Source organism: Triplophysa rosa, linkage group LG18 (assembly GCF_024868665.1).
Source record: "Triplophysa rosa linkage group LG18, Trosa_1v2, whole genome shotgun sequence".
NCBI classification, from domain to species: Eukaryota; Metazoa; Chordata; class Actinopteri; order Cypriniformes; family Nemacheilidae; genus Triplophysa; species Triplophysa rosa.
Window position 1 is genome coordinate 12726754 of NC_079907.1, and position 16166 is coordinate 12742919.

General features: G+C 38.9%; 1 protein-coding gene across 5 annotated transcripts in view; it reads left to right on the forward strand.

Moving 5' to 3' along the window:
- mrtfab (myocardin related transcription factor Ab) overlaps positions 1-16166 on the forward strand; it is a 31844-nt gene that overhangs the window by 4169 nt on the left and 11509 nt on the right. For 4 of the 5 annotated variants that reach the window (XM_057357701.1, XM_057357704.1, XM_057357703.1 and 1 more), the window contains exon 3: positions 1817-2015. In XM_057357701.1, the coding sequence (XP_057213684.1) occupies positions 1862-2015 (154 nt within the window). In that variant the 5' untranslated portion in view covers positions 1817-1861. Of the gene's footprint in view, positions 1-1816; positions 2016-6003; positions 6196-16166 lie in introns of those variants that run through there. The other variant, XM_057357705.1, reaches the window with a different exon arrangement.

Here is a 16166-nt window from a genome sequence, read left to right on the forward strand (position 1 = left end):
TAATCGTTAGTTGCAGCCCTACTTTCTATAGTACCTATTTTCTTGGGTGTGGTTCCACTGTTGTCATTTAAATCTTAAAGTGGCCGTAACTCAAACAGTTTCTGCATATCATGTTAATCTTAACTACTTACAGAATAGTATCGCACCTTTCAAATCCAAATCATTTCGTAAAAGCGGCACCCGCGGGTTGGAAAAACCCCCGACCCGCGCATCACTAATGTCCGCCATATTTTATCTCTGGGACCGCTCCATCTATCAGTTTCAAACGATCTCCAAATCCAGCGTTGTATCCACCATTTATATAACATTCCTCACCGAAATGCAGTGAACAAACAAACACAGCTGAACTTCGCGAATGCAGTGCTCGCTCTCCCTTGCTCCAGCTGGTTGACGTGTGAGAATTACTAATAAAAGCACTAATAAAAGTTGTTACGAAGCGGAAAAAAACTTTACGAAACCTATACGAATGCTGGGGGAGTGTATCGAGCACAGAAATACTGCATCATACCTCAAACTCGTTTTTTGACAAGTTGACCATGTCAAGCATGAGAATTCCACATCCCCTTTAATGATTTTTATTAATGTAAATGTAAAGCGTTTCATTTTTGTAATGTGTATATGCTATGTTGATGTTCCTGAAACATGCTTAGGATGTGATTTGTTTTACCGTCCTGCTCAACATGACACAGCATTGCCTCAACCAACTAGCTCTAAGTTTGGGGGCAGGGCTTTCTGTTTCCTCAACCAATAGAAAATGGGTGAAATGTACTGGAAACCTGTTAGAAAACCATTTCATTGCAATTCCATTTCATAATGGTTGACAGATATGATTTTTTAAGTGCTTATCAAATTAGCTTATACATTTGGCAAAAAAAATGCACAGGTGTTTTGTCAATTTCTGGAAATCTGCAAAGTATTCTGCAGAATTCCTGACAGGCCTGCTGATAACCCACTTAAAGATTAGGCTGCCGTACAATTCAATTCAATTCAATTCAATTTTATTTATATAGCGCTTTTCACAATGTGCATTGTTCCAAAGCAGCTTTACAGGAGCAAATAAGAAAAACACAGAAAGGTAAAACACAATCATTCTTTGTCTCTTAAGAAAAAACAGACATCAGACCAGAGTAGACAAACATTTTCCAACAATCTTGCTTCACACACTGCTGGAGGGCTAGAAGTCTCCATCTAACGTTATTTTACATGCTTGTGTTAATCGTTGCCTCTAGTCATATTGGAAAACATTGAGATTATGCGAGTTTGGATGTTGCTCAACGATTCATACACGTTTGAACATGTTTGCCCAGTCTCCTAGTTTTCTACACATCTCCTCCTCTTGTTGTGTTCGTGTGCCGTATAGACTGTGTAAGTTATTAAGAGAGTCTGTTATAGGTTAATGGGGCATGGCAAAGCACAGTTTTTCATTTCCTGATAATATGAATGGCATATTCTGCTCAAAATGGTCAAGGGCGAGATATTTGCAATTAATTTTAAAATAGGGCTTTCCTCTAGTTTAACTATATGGAGCCAATGCCAAATCCATTGGTTTGATTCCCAGGCAATGTATGTAGTGATAAAATGTAAATCTATCAATGCACTTAGGCTAAAAGCATATGCTTAATGTATAAAAATAATAAAGGTACTCTGACTGTGAATAAGAATCCTCTGTTAAGATGCATAATGGGTCTTTGAGTGCCATCAGAGAAGATGCCAGAAACATGCTTCTGCTCTCATTCTGCAAAGCCAAAACCTTTGCATCTTTGTGAGACTGTGGTATGTTAACCTGTGGTGTGTCTGTGTGATTAACCTGTCACAGGTCTGACCGCTTCACCCACCTGTCACCCTGGCAGCGCAGGAGGCCATGCGAGGGGAGGAGCTAAGCCCCGGCAGCGTGGCATCCGCTGTGGGGAGCGGCTCCATGCCCAGTCCTCAGAGCGAAGCGGTGACCAGTGAGCTGAAGGAACTCTCCCTGCAGCCCTTACCGAGTTTGATACCCCTGAAAGAACGAAAGAATGGTGAGTTTACATAAGCACACAACCATTGTTTATAAAAATAAGTATAAGTTCATTTGGGTAACACTTTACTTAAAGCATACATGTATAATGCATTATACAAGTAGTTTTATTGAAGTAATTATGCCTTGTAATGCACCTTATAATGCATTGTAATGTCTCATGAATAATTTTAACTGCAGTTAATACATTAGATTAGATTAGATTAGATTAGATTAGATTAGATTAGATTAGATTCAACTTTTATTGTCATTGCACATGTACAAGGCAACGAAATGTGACCTCTGCATTTAACCCATCCAGAGAGTAGTGAACACAAGCACAGCAAGTGGTGAACACAAGTACCCCCGGAGCAGTGGGGGTATATAACACTTATAACACTTATCAAGTGATTGTTACACTTTGCATTTTTAATTTGGTTATAATTCTTTAAAACAACATTTAATGTATTACAACACACATTATGAACAATTATAATGCATCATACCCTTTAATAACCCTTTATAATGCATTATACATAAAGGCTTTAAGTAAAGTGTTAATGCAAATTGAAAACCAAATAACTAGTGACAAACATAGAATTTAAAGTGATAGTTCACCCCAAATTTGTTTTTGTCATCATTTACTCACCCTCATGTCTTTTCAAACCTGTTTGACTTTCTTTCTTCCACAAAACACAAAAGAAGATATTTTGATGAATGTTGTTAACTGGCCCCCATTTACTTGCATTGGTTTTGTGTCCATACAATAGAAGTGAATGGGTGCCTGCCCTGTTTGGGTACCAACGTTCTTCAAAATATTTTCTTTTGTGTTCTGCGGAAGAAAGTCATACAGGTTTGAAATGAGGGCGAGTAAACGATGACAGAATTTATTTGAACTCCTGACCTGGCCTGTTGAACCCTAACAAATATTGGTAGCGTGTAATTTAAAGCAGGATTCTTTTATTTTGGAGTTTTTAGTACAGCTAAAATAACTGGAAGTGGCGATCTAAAATTAAAGTTTCAAGACGGACACGCCTATTCCTAGCCTACATTGAAAATAAAGGTGGATAGTCCAAAAACATGGTAATACCATTATGCTTTGTGGCTTTTCTTTTCCTTACCCTCTTCTTCCTGTGTCATTTTTAGTGCTGGGAACAACTTATTTTTGTTATGAATGCTAAAAGCCTGTATATCCAGACAGAAAATTCTGCTTCAAAAAGTTGCAAAATTACAAAGACCCTGTTGATGTACAAACATACATTTGTGAAAGTGATAGCGACCTATTAAATCTTTGTAACATCCACTTTAAATGCATGACACTCCAAAGCATGTCAGTTTAGTTCTCTGATATTCAACAAATGCTACGACTGACTATCAGGAATGTTTTCATCCAGAATTATTTGTAGTGAGTTTGTCGTGATCATGACATGCAGAGAGGTGGGATGTGTTTTTGTATCCTGTAGCTTGAAAAACATACTGCTAGTGCTAGCACCGGCAGGGTCATTGGTTCGAGTTTCAAAGAATGCAGGCCAATGTAAGGAAATGCAATAAAGAGTTTAACTCCCATCTACCTTTGAAGCAAGCTGATGACCTCCAGTCACCACTCCCTTCTTTCACTCTTCATCCCCTCAAGGTGCACTTCATTGAGGGTAAGATGATGGTAGCTGACATGTTAATGCAGGATCCGACAGAAGAGCTCAGAGTTCAGGCTGTGGAAAAAAGCAATGGCTTTGCTGATGTGCCAGTTTATTTAAACTTGCTGACAAAAACACTGCCTCATACTTCTCTGACAACCTTAAGTGCTGGAAATAAATGCATTAAAGAGTACATAACTAGGGATTTTTAAGGTCCTACTTTGGTTTATGGAGTGTCCAACAACAAGTTTATGTACATAGAAGGTGTAAAAACACTATTATTTCGTAACAATAGGTAGTTATTCTTACCTTACTTCTTGACTGAATCTCAAATGATGCGTTCCGCGATTCATCTGTCGAATCCCCTCCTTTCCGCTAGCCTACTCTGATCTGATTGGTCAGATGGTCTAGTCTGCTGTGATTGGTCTACCGCGAATGAGGCTCACGAGCTACAGTGTTTGGGGGAGAAGAGTGAAGTTTTCATTGGCAGTCCTAGCAAAACGTAAGCGAGGACTATATGTAGTGAAGTAAATCCGCGGCGGTTCGCGAATCGGACTAGGGACGACTCGTTTGCGTGATTCAGAGTCGACTCCCTTTTTTTCAAGCCAATAACTTTATTCATTCACCTTCGGATTTACTACTTGGCAGACTGCTTACATACAAACACGGCAACATTACACACTGCATGAAATGTCATTTTCATGATCTCATGTTATGTACTCTTTAAAAAAAAAACTAGTATTAACCCCGTTCATGCATGAATATATCTCAGTGAGGATTAGCTTTCTTAGTTTGTTTGTTATAGGGCATGAAAAACAAGATTTTTTTTACACATTTTCATTTTTTTATTTAGTGGACATCTGAAGAGGTGACAATGTATGGAATGATGTCAGATGTAGGGGCAGGGCTGCCAACTCTCACGCATTCGCTGTGAAACTGTTTCCTCACGCCACACATCCATTTTCACACGTAGGGTCGCACCCGCCATTTTTTTCTGTGGTGTGTAATAAAATTTGTGGAATAAATGCCTAAAAGCCTGTATTTCGGTGCTGCAAACTTTTTTCCTCAGCGGTCTATCAGTGGACCTCAGTGTCAAAATAAGGTGGCCATTGGCCAATCAAATGTAAGAAGGCGGGAGTTACTGTTTACAGAGCCAACGTGGTGACCAATCAAATCAAAGAAGACAGTTAATGTTCCAGTGCAATACACCACGTTAGTGGGTAAACAATTAATATTTTACAACAATAGAAATGTTGTGCGATAGGATCCACTGATGCAAATTACAAAACGCCGTTTTAAATGGAAAATATGTCATTTACGTGATTCATGTAATGTAATTGGCAATTATCAGTGTGAAGAGAAGTGATAGTAACAGAGCCGTTTTCAGCAGTTTATTACGGATGAGATTAGGAATAAATGTTTACATATTAAACTTTGAAAGTCTGTTGTGGTAAGCCTATAAAAATGAAAAAAACTAATAGACAAAACCTTTTTCTTTATTTGCCTTTATAAGATAAATCCATAGCTGCGTCTCAATTCGAAGGCTGCGTTTGCAGGCACATACGTCATTATTTCAGGTTTTATTTCAGAATGGCAACAGTTACATTTCAAGGCAAGAAAAAAAAACATGTTGCCAATAGCCCTGTGGTTAGTGTGCCAGTGCACTTGCGGCCCGACTCGAGTTCGATTCCCGTCTCAAGCGTCTTTTGCCGGTCCCACTCCTCTGTCCTATCCAATGCTTTCCTGTCTGTTCTCCACTGTCCTTTCAAAATGAAGAATTAAACCACAATTATAATGTCTTAAGAGAAATAAGTGTCATGTTTTTAATTGAAATGAGATAACCTCGATGACGTATGCGTCTGAATACTTCTTTTGGACCACCGTTTAGTTGGATAATAAATAAAAGCATAACTGCAGCAATCACTAAGAAATGTGTGAAGGAAAGTTTGGGAGTTAGATAAAAACAGGCCCGGGGGGGGTTAGTGTTGGGTAGTTTTCTTAAGGTGTAACTCTTTGTATAGAGCAGAAGTAGTGCCTCAGGGTGAAGGGGGTGTTTTTGGAGGGGGTGCATAGGTGATCTGGAATGTGCTTTGGCTTTGGTGTTGGTCTATGGTCCGCATGCATTGTAGTAAACCAGTGACCTCAAATCAGAACAGGCAGTTCCTGATCGCTTCTCCCCTCTCTCTTGGAATGGAAAAAATAGCTTCAAGGAGCAGGAAAACTACGTGTTGCACAACCCAGCTGAAAGCGAAGCCTGAAAGCAGCACTTAGCCTGCAATAAGGAAGAAACTGGCTCGCACAGAGACAAACAATTGTGCTAACACACCCACATCTGTAGGGCGTGCTTGCACACGCCGACGCCGAACAGATTGTGTTGTGACTGAGGAAGGTGAGGGGCACAAGGACACACCCTGCAGTTTGAGAATCTTCTGCAGGAATTGACTTTTAACAGAACGGAGTTCAGTCAGACTTCATTCACAGGCTGTCGTCCCGATCTGGAAATGGATTAGTGGAGAGTTGATTTGAACCGTATCCTTCTGTTGTGGAAGGATATGACCATATCTTCAGGTACAGAGTTTTTTTATGATAGACGTTGATGTTGTGAATGATTCAGACCACAGGTTTGAGTTGAAGATGTGGTAATGGTGGTTGAGGTTTACAAACATTTTGTTTAATGGGAAGCCTGCTGTTTGTCTAGTGCTGCATTAGAATTTTTGGCTGTTTGAGTTGAGGTCTCACTAGGCCACAACATTTACTCAATGCTTAAGGAACAAAAACAATTTGTGTCTCTTAATATAAATTCAGTGTAAGCTTTTGATATTCCTTGCATATTCATTTTCGAAGATGTTCTTTTGTGCATTGAACATGTAAAGAAATGGCATAAAGAACCCAAAACAACCTAAATATCTACTAAAAACACATTCATTCAACTGTGACACGCCCCCGGTACAGTTACTTCTGATTTGTTTTGGATTCTTTTCTGAGTGAAGTTCCTCAGTCTAATGCTACACCATGGAAACGGATATATGGAGAGCCCACCCTTGAATTGCTCAGGCTGGAAGGGGGTGGGATGTGTCAATGATGGATAGGAGTGCTCCCTCTCTTTGTTGTTAAAACCAGCTGTCCCCTGGACTCTGACAGTGTAGCTCAGGACCTTGGAGGAAAGAACAGACGCCCTTTAGGACAGAACGTCTGGGTCAACCAGACACGGGACATACAGGGTTGTTCGATGTTTGTATGCGGTATTGTTAATCAGACCTCTGACAAGGAAGTTTGACAGAGTCTTGGCACAAGTTTGAGTGATTGATTATCTGTGAGGGACCCTCCTCAAGATAGAAGTGTCTTGAAGTAAGATCATAGATACAGTGCTTTACATTAACATGGACCTTTAAGCATTTGCTTACTGTTTGATAAATAGATCCCCAACTGTAGCTTCTGTACCAGTTTTTATGAGATGTCAACATGGGTTGTCGAATCTCTCGGGACAAGTTTGCAACCATTGATAAGATGAAATCAAAACATTGTGCTCTTATTGTGGTATGACTCTTGTTATTCAAAAAAGATCATTTTTGTCTTTGTAAAGCTAAATCTTCATCTGAAACATATCATTTAACGCTGATATTGTTTAGGTTGTACGGTTTAGTCTAGGGGCGATCCCGATACCCTGGATCGGTATCGCGTCGATACGGACATTCAGAGATGTACAGTATAAAAGTATTTTCACTTTTACTCATGTACATTTTTCAAGTATCTGTACTTTATGAGAGTGTTTTTACTTTGGAAAAAAAAAGATTGCACTACATTATAAAGTATATATCATTATTTTCAGTCAACTTGTTCAATACAATAAAATACATGCAATTCTACACTGATCAGGAAAAAGCAGGACTAGTATTGGCCGATACTTACAATTCAGGTATCGGAACCAGTTCGTAAAGGAAAAACTGGTATCGGCCCACCCCTAGTTTAGTCTTCAAACTGTGGGTCAGGACCTTGTGGGTCACTTGGTGGGATAAGGTGAGTCACGTAAAGTAATGAGTGACACAAAAACTACTTTAGTCAAATTATTGACTAGCTAAGACAATGGCTTTGATATCTTGCCATTTCAGATTAACTAACATTTGATGTATATGACAACAAAATATACTCTAAAAAATAGAACAAATGTAACTATGTTTCCATTTGAAATATGTTGGTGGGTTTTGACATTATACCTTTCTAGATGGGTCCTAAACTTTGGAAAGTTTGGAAACTTCTGGGTTATTGGATAATGTGGTAACACTTCAGAACAAGGTTGTGTTTGTAAACAATACTAAATGCATTAGCTAACATGAACTGAAAATGATCATTACAGTTGTTCATGTAAGTTCATTGTGCATTGGTTAATGTTAACAGTTTACAACATTTCATTTAAAAAATGTATTAGTAAACGCTGCAGTTGACATGAACTAAGATGAATAAATGCTGCAGAAGTATTGTTCATTGTTAGTTCATGTTAGCTAATGCTAATGTTAACAAATACAACATTATGTTAAAGTGTTACTGATAATGTTAACCAGTTCTGGTATTGTTTTAGCTAACATGAACACTAGTAAACCCATAGTAAACCCACTCTAGTAAACCATTTGTTCGGTCCATTCTGGTATGTAACACCACCATCCAATCAGTTCCCAATAGATGAAACAAAGTCCATCATTTTATTTCTCATTCCATATCCTGTTCCACTCAGAGATACATTATATTATGGAACAAGCCATCCAAACGGATTGCAAACATCAATTCACGTTGACTTTAACGTTGGCCTCGAGTGAAAATTGGGAGTTAAAGTGATATCAGTGTATATATAGTCCTGTAAAAATGCATCATTTATTTAGGGCATGATTTAAGGCATGACTATTGCTTTACAGTGTAAGAAGAGCACAGTAAGTCTGCAGTGAGATGGACACTGGCTATGTGTTGCAAAGTTATGTAACATTTAGGGATGTATGCCAAGTTTAACTCCAGCATGCTTACACAGGCCCAGAACACAACAGGATGGAGGTAAAGAGAGAGAGAGAGGAAAAGAGAGCCATTCCTTTGCATTAATTTATCAAGACCCACAGCTGTGCTTAATCCTCCAACAGTCAACAGCAGCCCCTCCATTTATCTTGGCATCTCCCCTCTACCATACTCACAGGTCGGGCAGATCATAACACCAGACAACACCCAACGCTTATTTTGATGACAGAGATAAAACAACGTTAGCCAAGCTGACAGCAGGATGAATGGAAGTTGGATAAATGGAAAGGTTCCTGGAATTGCTGGGGTATGGTTTTTGAGAAATCAGAAGTATGCTGTTACAAGCACAAACCAAAGCCCTCATAAGATTACATCAGAGCAGCTTTGATTTATTTGATTTGGTTTAGTCCGCTTTGCCAAAACCTATAATGCACTTATATCCATGAGTTATAAAAAGTGCTTTGTCAGCTAGACAATATATTTTAAATGCGTTTATTTTGTTTTCTTTTATAGTGTTCTTGGTGCAGAAGGACGCTCCATACATTTTACAAAAATATATACAATTCTTATACCATGATCTGTTTAAATACTCAATTCTGATTGGCTGGAAGGTGTGCATTAAAAGCGTTTAATGCATGGGTAGTTCCAGTCAGTTTGATCAACATTTGAAGTTAACTGACGAAAATAACTTTTTCATTTTCACCTGTCTGATCAAAAGTTACGTTATAAACATCAATAGCAGCTTTAACTTGGGAAATGACCTTGGTATAAGCGGGATAATCCATGGCAAGGATTTTAATGCACTTTACATCGGGTGGTCCTTGGCCTCCACGTCGTGCGTTAAAATCCTTTAATGCATGGCTAGCCGTGGATTATCCCTTACATAAATGATGCAATCGTGACATAGAATGATATTAAATCTAAATCAGCTCTCGTGCACAGCCATCCCAAGTTGGGTCGATTTACCGAACATGTTTTATTGTTTTTGTTTGAGCTTATACTTTATTTAAATACAGGAGCATGAGAGAACCGCTTCTATCTGCTGCTTTCTTTTGTGTGTCCTTGTAATTCCAGCTCCACGGCTAAATATCCACTGACTCATTCTCATATCAGCGGTTGTAATTTGTTAATTTTTTAAAGAATATTATATACAGAGAGGCCTTTCAGGACACCCAAATTGTAGTTTGGGTACAAACGTGTAAATTTTCATGGAATTCCATCTCGGATAATGTCAACATTTTAAGATTTTGGTAAATATTTGCTCTAAGTTCTCATTAATTCCCTCAAAACATAACAACTGTAGCTAAATGTAGTGTGCTTTCACGTTCCTGTTTGCATGAAATGACAGATTTGCAAAACAAACGGCAAGTGGTAAAAGTTGCTGAATATAGTAATCTGGGTAACATAACTTCGCTCTGCTTTTCTATGACAGGCTAACAAGTCCCGACAGGCCAGGTTAACTACTCTTGTTTTCTAAGAATGTGCATTGTTTGACTATAGGGGATTATCTAAATGTAACAAAACAAGTAAGGTTTGAGACTGTAGTAGCAGGTCATGTCCCTTAAAGTGGGTGACAGGTCTGTTCCCATCACAGACAGAAAGAAAAAGCGAACCATTTAAAACTTTGAGAAACTGCGTTCCATATTATTTGTTTTAATGACTGGAGTGGAGTGCAATGGAATTTTGTTTGCTAAACAATTTTGGTACAGTGTTGGGTCAATGCCTGACATTCAATTTAATGTTCGTACTGCATAAAAACTAGTTGAGAAAAACTAGTAAGTCAATTCTTAAAGTGATAGTTCCCCCAAAAATGCAAATTCTGTCATAATTTACTCACCCTCTTGTCATTTCAAACCTGTTTGACTTTCTTTCTTCCGCAGAACACAAAAGAAGATATTTTGAAGAAAGTTAACTGAACAGCACTGGCCCCCATTCACTTCTATTGTATGGACTCAAGACAAGTGAATGGGGGCCAGTAACAACATTCTTCATAATATCTTCTTTTGTGTTCTGTGGAAGAAAGAAAGTCATACAGGTTTGAAATGACAAGAGGGTGAGTAAATGAAAATATATATACAGTATATATTTTTGAGTGAACTATCGCTTTAAGGGGAATAAAATGGCATTTGTTTTGCAACATTGTGTTAATAATATTGAATAATAGTCAAGAGTCATGTTTTGCAGAGAAGATGGAAAGTAGGGCAGGAGGTGGAGGGCTTCAGATGAAATGATTTCACACATATTATGTAACATGCTCACAAAAACAGGAGAGCCTGGATGTGGATGTGAACCGCTTTTTCTCAGTCGTCTCTCTTCCTCTCTTGCAGTAACCTCATTTGCTGAGCTCGATCTGTCTTTTCCTAATTTCAGCATCTTATATTACTAGAGTCACGACTGATGTGAATTTCTCATTTTGTCTGTTTTTCACTTTTAAGAATTCTGGTCAGTGAGGCCTGCTTTGGATCAAAGAGATTTGTTGTGTAATCCGGTTTCGTTTGTTTGGCTCTCATGTGCTTAGTTAGATGACTTTATGGCATGGGAGCGCTTACGTCATCATAGAAATAAAAACGGCGCAAGTAATGTTTTCCTTGTGCTGGAAATTGAGCAATGACCACTGAGACGTTGTTGTTATTGAAAGGAAAAAAGCAGATAAAGTGAATATGAATGTAATCCGGAAGCCCTTTTGTCATTTTTACTTGTTAAAATGTTTTACCCTAAAAACTATTTGTAATGAGTAATACTTATGCGATATAAGCCTCTAGTCATATCAGTGGTCTTTATATTTTATTTTATTAAAATATAACGTTTTTTATTTTATTGTATTTGTATCGTCACTGTCCTTCCAAAACCTTGGATGTCCAAATCTGCTGTTTTTAGGAAATGGAAAAAACACTGTACTTTTTAAATGATTAAATACTGTTTTGTCAAAGTTGACAAGCACTTTTCAATGCTTTTCATTGGTTAGATATTTTCAAAACTCAGTGACAAACATAAAGGATGACTAATAATAATAATTTATGGCAAAAAATAAAAATCACGAAATAAGGAGATACAAGGTATCAGAAGAACAATAGCGATATATATATAATTATTTAAATGTGTACCTGCTTATTTTAAAATAAATAAGCAGTTATGGATTAAGATATAAAATTACACATTTAAAATATCACCAGTAAAAGGCCATGTTATACATACAAATGCGGATGTGGCTACTTCAAATAATGAGCCCACTGCCACACCCGGGTTAATCTTGGCCAATAATCATCAACCAGCTCTCACAGTCATAACAGAATATTTGCTTGAGATATTATGCTGGGTTACTCATTAGGGCGCCTCATGAACCTTGACTTTATTATCTGTGGTGCTTTATTTGATCAAGGTGGTGTTTTGTTCTTTTAGTTTAGCATAGACGAACTAGACTTCCTCTGTGGTCAGCATTTAGCACTTGTGGTCATCAACAGCTTGAGCTTTTACTGCTGTGAATTCTCACTGAATGATGGCGACAGCAATGAGCTTGTGGGCTAAAAGCAGATCACGGTTATGCTTTTGTCTCTGGGGAGCGTCTTGTATTTATGCATAGCAAATTTCATTTGACCTGTTATTTAGAAAAGGCGGCCTATTCGCAGAGCTTTGACACGTTTAATCTGTAACCATCTATATAGAAATGTAATTTAGTTTTTCTTGCTGCATTCTTTCTGTGACCTTCATTCCACTCTCTTTCTGCTCATGTCACTGAGACTGTTCATATTTTAACGCATCAGGTGGTCTTCACAGTATATTTTTCTGTGTTTACATTTGGATTACATCATCATTTGGATTGTTTATTGGTGTTTTTCAAAACATTGTTTTGTTTTTAAGACAGGAAAGTGAGTAATGTTTGCGTCGCCTTAGCGCAGAGATCGCAGCGGGTAACCCTATCCAGTGCTTGCACAGGTGATACCGAGCTGAATATAGAGACTTCTGGCCAGCTGGCCTTACTATTTAAAACTGAGAGAGAACCCGGGCTGGGGGCACGAGGGGGGCGAGGCTTCACCTACAGTCTGAAGGAAACAGAATTGTCTGCGTTTGTGAGCTGTCGGGTCCTGACATGTGTACTCCTGTACATTATCTCCCTGTAAGAAAGGAAAGGTCAAAGGTGACCTGCATTCTTTCTGTGACCTTCCTTCCACTCTCTTTCTGCTCATGTCACTGAGACTCCCAGCTGAACTGTATGACACGATTTCCGAGAACAACACGAGAGTTATTAAATACCCTGTGAAACATGAAACTATGTGTTGGCTGTTGACATATCGTATGTGAGGGTGGCTGCTTGATCTGTTCCTTCTTTTTAGGCAAAATAGGTTTTGTTGTTTGTATGTTTAGGGAAACAACTCAAAGCTTATGACTGTTTTATAAATTGATTGTTTGGTTTAATTGTTGGCCCGGTTTCACAGGCAAGACTTAAAGGTGCCGTTCTTTGGCTGTTTTCGAAGCTTTGATTGTTTTTTGGGTGTTTAACAATGGATGTTCATGTTTCTAGTTTCAAAAAACGCTTTATATTTCACATATTTCAAGTCTATTGTTCACCGCTGTCCCTCTTCTCACAAAACGATCAGATTTTTCCCGGTTTCTATAAAGTCCCTCCTTCCGAAACGCTCTGATTGGTAAAGCTGACCAGGTCTTTCGTGATTGGTTCCACGCTTAGAGCGTGTGTCTGAAGATGTCCCGCCCATACCATATCAGCGAGCTTCCGCTTCTCAGGCTGTTGTGATTGGTAGGTCCCCCTCTCAGTGCACGTGTATTCATAAGCTTTGGCTTTTAGCAATAAACGGTAACAATGGCATCAACTTCACTTCATCAGTTAAAAACACGCGGATCGATCGAGAGGTCTGCTAGTGCATGTGCAAACGTCGATCTTTGTTAGGGATCACAGTTTTTTTCTACTATGGCGAGGGAAATGACACCGGACCGATTGCCATCAGACCGGTTATATTAATTAACACTAATAACAGAGCGTTAGTTTTGCCTTTTTATATTGGACCTAAGTTGGATAATAAAACAAGCAGATTGATCAGCAGACATTTGCAAGCAGGACTTCAAAGGACGTTTCATAGAAGTGTTTTAGAGGTATGCAGCACCTTTAAAAAGATAGTTCACCCAAAAATGAAAATTCTGTCATCATTTACTCACCCTCAAGTCATTTCAAACCTGTATGATTTTCTAACTTCTGCAGAACACAAAAGAAGATATTTTGAAGAAATATGAACCATTATGAACCATTCACTTCTATTGTATGGACACAAAACCAGTGACAGTGAATTGATGCCAGTTAACAACATTTTTAAAAATATCTTCTTTTGTGTTCTGCAGAAGAAAGTCAAACAGCTTTGAATTGACATGAGGGTGAGTAAATGATGACAGAATTTTTTTTGGGGGGGTGAACTATCCCTTTAAACGTTGTCCCAGACTAAAATGCATGTTTAAACTGTTTTAAAGGGATAATTTACCCCAAAATAAGAATTCAGTCATCATTTTTTCACCGTCATGTAATTCTAAACCTGTATGACTTTCTTTCCTCTGCAGACCAAATAAAGAAGATATTTTAAAGAACGTTGGTAACTAGGGTTGGGCCGATAGACGATGCCATCCTCCATCGCCTATGGCTGATAGACATGACGGTGTTGTGCAAAAATGAGGACCAAATTGAGTAAACTATCCTTTTAGCTGAAACTAAAACTAGCTAACTTCCTGTTAACGAAATGACACTTTTGAAAATAAAAAGCGAATTAAACTAAATAAAATATCCAAGCTTTTAACCCTGATGGGTGGAAGGGTCAGGTTTTGAGCCAGTGAAATGTAGCTGAGGGGGTGAATGGGGGTCTGTCCAGATTGTAGAGCGTAAACGAAAGGCAACAGCTGAGCTGAAGCAAGCAGAGTCACTAGCACTCAGTAAACCCTCCTCTGTTTGAGGGCAAGAGACTCGCTGCTGTGTGAATGTGGTCTGCTGAGTGCACAGCAGGCTCTGTGCTATCCACACCTTTATACATTTCATCTTCATTTTCTTTTTTTTGTATCGGTATTTTCTCGAAGCTGAGCCTTTGTACATATCCATCTTTGAGGGCACAACAAGGATTATAGCCTTATAGATCAAGAAGAAACCAAGTGGAAGCTATCTGTTCTTCGTTTGTGATTTGAAACAGAAAATCTCACACCCTGGAATCTGTTATCCTTGCGCATTTGGACCACCTATGGAATATCTGTTTTGACATTTCACTTTTGCAGCCTTAGACATTCATTGGTCATTTTCCATGCTGGATTCAGACATGCTGGACACGAACCACTGTCTTCACATTGACACTTCCTCTTTCGAGGATGAACCAATCAGAAACGGCCAAGATAAGAAAGAGAATCTGGATTGTGACAGGCATGGTTATCATAGCCTCAAAGAAGGTGGGCATTGTTTTCATTATCCATCTACTAGAATAAAATCTAGAAATCACGACTAAATCTACTCAAAAGTTGTACCGGTGTGCATAGATCTTAATCAACTAGATGCTCATTGAATTGAAGTACATTCAAGCTTATCTCCAGTCTTAGCACATCAGACCTAATTATTGCAGTGTCTTAGTGGTGAGATCACCCCAGTGCCGCTTACGCAGTACCAAAAGCGAGCACCGGTTGACCTGTTAGCTGTGCCAGGTGAGAGACGTGTTTAATGGAGACCCTAGACGCACAAGATCTTCAGTTGTCTGCATTAACTTGGTGTTTCTGATTTGTTGACGTTTGTCTTGAAAGATCTGGAAGCAGGTCTCGCACAGAATTTTCCAAGCTCTTGTGACTGAAGGAGAGAGCGTTGGCATTTAAAAGCATCTGATTGATTTACAGTAGTAGGCCAGGTTTTCGGAGAGGTGCGAGGGGGCTTGTGTTTCTTCCACAGTGGGGACAGAAATAGTGCGGAGGAGTGGGTGGTCAAAGACAGCTGTTAAAACGAAGTGGGAATAGAAAGAATCTAAATGACAGCAAGATCCAAATTTAAGTGATTTGCAAGTGAGAACAGGAACAAGAAACAACAGGGGGCCTAACTAAAAAGAACTGGATTCATATCGTCAGGACTGATCTTTGTCATGCGTCAGCCGTTGTGTATATTACCTCATGGCACATCTTACTCCAAACTGTATTTCTGGCAGGGGTTAGAGAGAAGCAACAAATGTTCGATACGAGCTGATCTGATACTCAGACATAGTGACCGTGAAGGGCAGAACAGCTGACGGGTGAACACAAAGCAATGCTATGTGTTTGATGATGTCATTGCGTCAGGACCGACAGGTGCACGCTTGCGTCTGATGACTGCAAAGCTCGCCCGCCTCGTGTGCCAGTATGACATCTACATTCATGAAGACACATCCTTCCCGACACATCATGTTGCATTGGTGTTCTAACGGTTTGCCTTAATAAAATGAAGCCAACAATAAAAACCGTAACAATAAATCAAATGCTGTTTGCACTCCTTCATAGTAATTATGCAACTTACACTGTGTTGTGCCATCTCTCAGCAAGTTCCC